We start from the raw sequence: 5,232 nt of genomic DNA, 5'->3' as shown, positions 1-5,232 counted from the left end.
GCTTACAAGTTGAATAATTTCCAACACTACAACAAATTCAACATGCCAACCCAATCGCAACCGATCATTTTAGATTTAGTTTACAAGTTGAATAATTTCCAACACTACAACAAATTCAATCATGCCAACCCAAATCACAACCGATCATTTTAGTATTTTACTTTACCGCCTGTATAGTGACCTATTGCCATCGTACCAAAACCTACAATACCATGAGCGATAATATTTGAAATTTTTTAATAAGATATTTTAGGTAATTAAGTTTTTTATATTTGTTGTAGTTTGCTATTAGATTCATGAAAAGTTGTGTTTTATTATTTTAAATTTATTTCCAATTAAAATAGAAAATTGGGTTCAAGTGTCAACGAAGCAAAAATTGGGTCTCGAATAATCAAGTGAAGAAGCTACACGGCCAACAATGATAGTTCGGTCGGGCGTTCATGTAGGTTCAACAGAGTGTCCCTCAACCCTCACAAAATCCGATTGAGCTAGGATCGATCAAGCTCAAAAACTTCAAAACTTGAACCCAAAGAAACCCTCTCACCCCATACCCTGACCAAAATACTTTTAATTTCATTTTCAGTATGCCATTCTTCAACGGTGGGTGGAGCTTTTTATTCTTTCATTTTCCAATATTGCACGTTGGTCTCCTAAAGCTAAAAAACTCCACCCACCAAGAATCACCATCCATCACAATTCACATAATCATTTCTCAAAAAGGATTCACAACCAAAAAGCCAACAGTAGAAAAGCACATAACCAACATGAAGTGAATAGATACAAACTAATAATCAAACACGATATCTATGATGTCTATAAAAGTAATCGGTTCATATTTCATTGAATCTTAAGAAAAGGATAGAAGAAGGGGATGAGAAAATAGAATCCTATAACAAAGAGAATGGAGATGGAAAATCAGATGTTCACACATTCAAGTTCATTGTTGCCTACATTTTCTTCTACACGTACTTATAACATGCTTCTATCAATTTTCCTTGTTGGGCTTTTACTAACATTTAAAATGGGCCTGCTTGGCTGGGTTCATTGTCGTCTCATAGATGTGAACTGGACTTGGACTGACAACGTTCATAACACAACATAAACCTTTGCATGCAAAAACACATTTGAACAGATACACATGACAAATATTCATAAACAAGTCAACAAAAAACAAACAATAATTCATTAACCCTAACATAAAAAGGTGACCATACAATAACTAAAACATTAATTAAACCCCAAAAGAGAATACCAAAATCAAACATAATCCGGTTCACCATTCATTCATCACCAATTAAAAGGAAAACAAAGTAAAAATGTGAAAAGACACATTTACCCTCCATCTAAAAAGATCAACGGTAGTTAGAGTTGGAGCATTCTCTAGAAAAATGCCCTTCCTCGCCACAGTTGTAGCAGCCACCGCCGCCACCACGACCACCACCACCTCCGTACCTGCCTCCCCGGCCGCCACCACCGTTCTGAGTGCAATCCCTAGCCATATGCCCATTCTCACCACACTTGTAACAACCGTTACCACCACCACCACCTCCTCCACCACGTCCACCACGGACACCGCCATTGTAACCACCACCGCCACGAGTGCTTCCTTGAACCGGAGCTTCATTAGGACCGGTAACATCAGCAGCCTTGGTACGGCCGTCAGATCCGGTCTCAATCAAGTACTCGACCGATTCACCGTCGCCGAGGCTGCGGAAGCCGTCAGTACGGATGGAAGACTGGTGAACGAAGAGCTCTTCACCGCCATCTTCCGGAGAGATGAAACCGAATCCCTTGGTGTCGTTGAACCACTTCACGGTTCCTGATTTCCTAGCGCCGTCAACCTCCATTGCAAACCCTAGAAATTAAAAACCCTAAACCACCAACCAAGAATTCAATAGATATCTGGCGAATGGGATTCTACTATTTATATAGACTAGAGTTTGTTGCGTAGGGATAAGATCGTAATTTTTTAAATAAATTAAAAAGAAAAGGTGACGTGTTACTCGTTGGAAAAAGGTTTAGAAACCACTTACACCTATATTAACGCATAATATAGTGTAATAAGTCCCATATTAAGGGGTGTTTGTCTTTATGATGTACTTTATATGAGGCATATTGTGCAATACGCCCTATATTAACGCATAATAGGCCCCGCATTGTACAATACGGGCCATATAGGGTACGATATGACAACCTAGGCCTGTTGTCATATCGTACCCTATATGGCCCGTATTATACAATATGAGACATATAGGTTCAATTTGAATAATTGAGCCATCCGGCTACCCCTTTCTTCTCTTTATTATATATTATATATATGATTAATTTCTTTTAAGAACTACTTTGAGTTTTAAGAACTCGAAATAACTCAACGTAACAAATTTTTTTTTTGAATTGTTTTTACACATGTGTAATACGCAAGTGTAAGTGATGTACAAAAAATTACGGTATTTTTTTACACACCGAATCGACTTTTTACACATGTGTAACTAACGTTTAAACTTGTGTAATTATCAAAATTACTTATTCTCTCTCCTACTTCATTTTTTAATTAAATTTAATCTCAGACATATATTTCATATCATTTTATTAAATGTGTTGTTCAAAATTGAATTCTTAAAGTTCTTAAAACTCACCATGGTTCTCAAAATAACCCTCCCTTATATATATATATATATATATATATATATATATATATATATATATACGTATGTGTGTGTGTTACCATACACAAATACATACACACACAATTCACTATCCCCTTTCGAGAATCAAAACAAAAAAAATAAAATGTGGTGGTTCGACAATATGTTTCCTAACAACGAGGAGCAGCCGGATACGCACCTAACGATCAGCCTAGCAGATTATTAAGGTCATTCGTCTTCTTCGTATTACGTACAAGTGAGTGTTTGTTTGTATAATAATAATAAATAATAGTAATAATAAAAATAATAATATGAATAAATAATAATAAATAATAGTAATAATAAAAATAATAATATGAATAAATAATTATAATTATAATAATAATACATAATATTAATAATAATAAATAATTACAATAATAAATAATAATAAACACATCCATACAAGGTCCCTTTTAACAAAAGATAAATTAAAAGGGGACCTATATATAGCACTATACGCCGCCTATAGATCCCCTTTTAACCCTCATTTTGTTAAAAGGGGCCATATATAGATGTGTTGGGGGGTTAAAAAAGGATATATTATGTCTCATTTTAACCCCTCATATGCTAAAAGGGTCATGTATAAATAGATGTGTTTATTATTATTGTTAGTATTGTAATTATGCTGTTAAAAAAAAGTATTGTAAGTATTTATTATTATCACGTAATATTATTATTATTATTATTTATTCATATTATTCATTATTATTGTTATTATTATTATTAATATTAGTGTTATATCTTATTATTTAATAATTATAATTTATATTATTGTTGTTATTTAACTGTTATAATAATAATTATTATACTTTAATTTACTTATTATTATAATAATAATTATATTATTATCGGCTTATATACATCGGCGGAGGTACGACTTACGCTTTACACGAATAGCATTCATCAGTTATCAAACGACAAGTTGCGAGTCTGATGTCGTCAGTTACCTCGGCGCCGCTCAGCATGGTGAGAAGTACGAGGTACCACCTCCACCTACTTTTGACCACAAGGCGAGCGCGTCGGGCGTTAGAAGCGGACAGAGCGACGACGTGGACGACGACGGTCGGGTATCATGCGTCAGACGCAGGGCCGACGACCACGTTGATGTTCACGATGTGACGTTTACGTCCTCCAGCATCGACGACACGCCGTTTTTATAGTTTGTATATATTTTGTTTTATTTTATTCAAACTCGATGTTTTGTATATAATAATGTTTTGGTTTGATGTATATACGTGTTTATTGTTTTGTTAAAAAAATTGCTATAAAACACATATTTTTAAACAAAATTATTATATAAAAATAATCAAAAAAGAAAACAAAAAAACAAAATTAAAACACAAAACATAAAAAAAAAGATAAAAAGCATAAAAAAACATAATAAGACAAAGTTGTTGGGGTTTTACTAAAAAACCCCTCAATATGGCCCATATAGATCTATATGGGGCATATTGAGAGGTTTTTTAGTAAAAAACCATGGTGTCTCTAGTAATTGGCTTTGAAAAACAACTCTCAATCCCTATGTTTGTCATTTCTATAGTATCCTACGCATAAGATGATTTTAAACGGTAATTGTATTCGGGTCGACCCACCCGACTGCAACAAACTGAAAAAACTAGTTGAGAAAAGCCATACCCCTTGAATTTCATTGAACTCGAAACGTTAGCAACGAACTTGGTTTTATACTGTATCGCGCCTCTAATATCATATAGCAGTTATAACTTCTAAATAACAGTTACTATAATCAAACTTAAATTTATCAAACAACACAAATTAAGTTTGATGTGTGTTACGGCTTTCTTTGACTTGTGAAACACAATGAAACCTAAACTTACTAGCTTTATGCATGGTATAAGTGTGTAAAATGATCATACGATGTGAAAAAAAGAAAAAAAAGAGTTAGTATATCATTCGCCAAATTAGTAACAATGTTGTGTTTTAATAATATCTTGAAATTTTATATTTTGTTAGAAACCGATGCAAACCAAATAGTCCATTAATTTTCATATACCATATGTAAAAAACAAATTCTCCAATCATGTCTTGTAATTATCTCTCTACTTTGAATGTGAAAGTATGACACTCTTATTTAAATAAGTTTTATTTATAAAATGAAGGTCGAAACCTTTTAAATTAAAGATGCCTGCAGTTGGATTGGATCAGACTGATGGGGGCCTTAAAACTAGAGGCCGATATTTTTGAACCTGATTTTGAGTGGAGGCCTTACCTCTGACTGGACCTTTCTTGGGTCCGCTCATGTGAAAAAGGATCACGATTTGCTCCTACACCAAGCACTGAAGGTACTCATTAATTGTCACGTTTATTCATCGGAGCCAAGAGACGTCAGTTATTGATTCTTCTCATAAAATTTTATTGTTTCTTGACAGCACCTTTTAGGATGAAGGTATCGATCCACCTTAAGTCATTATTCCGAAATTTACATATGTATGTAAGTATGTTATGGTGTTATGTGTGTATGTACATTGCACACACATATATACATATACGAAAAAATTACAATTTTTATTCTTTTAAATTAATAAAT

General features: G+C 33.6%; 1 protein-coding gene across 1 annotated transcript; it reads right to left on the bottom strand.

The window, feature by feature from the left end:
* Nucleotides 1–1,174: 1,174 nt before the first annotated feature.
* Nucleotides 1,175–1,881, bottom strand: LOC143533566 (glycine-rich protein 2-like). Its single transcript, XM_077028300.1, has one exon. The coding sequence runs from the start codon at nucleotides 1,845–1,847 to the stop codon at nucleotides 1,353–1,355; it is 495 nt and encodes a 164-aa protein (XP_076884415.1). The 5' UTR covers nucleotides 1,848–1,881; the 3' UTR covers nucleotides 1,175–1,352.
* Nucleotides 1,882–5,232: the final 3,351 nt, after the last annotated feature.

This window comes from Bidens hawaiensis, unplaced genomic scaffold, assembly GCF_021521415.1.
Source record: "Bidens hawaiensis isolate Kalapana, Puna unplaced genomic scaffold, B.hawaiensis_p1.1 tig00009788_1, whole genome shotgun sequence".
In the NCBI taxonomy this organism is placed as follows: domain Eukaryota; kingdom Viridiplantae; phylum Streptophyta; class Magnoliopsida; order Asterales; family Asteraceae; genus Bidens; species Bidens hawaiensis.
This window is presented reverse-complemented; position numbering and strand designations above follow the sequence as displayed.

Excerpts from the sequence above, each read along its gene's own strand:
- LOC143533566 (XM_077028300.1), bottom strand. The coding sequence starts at position 1,847 with ATGGAGGTTGACGGCGCTAGGAAATCAGGAACCGTGAAGTGGTTCAAC.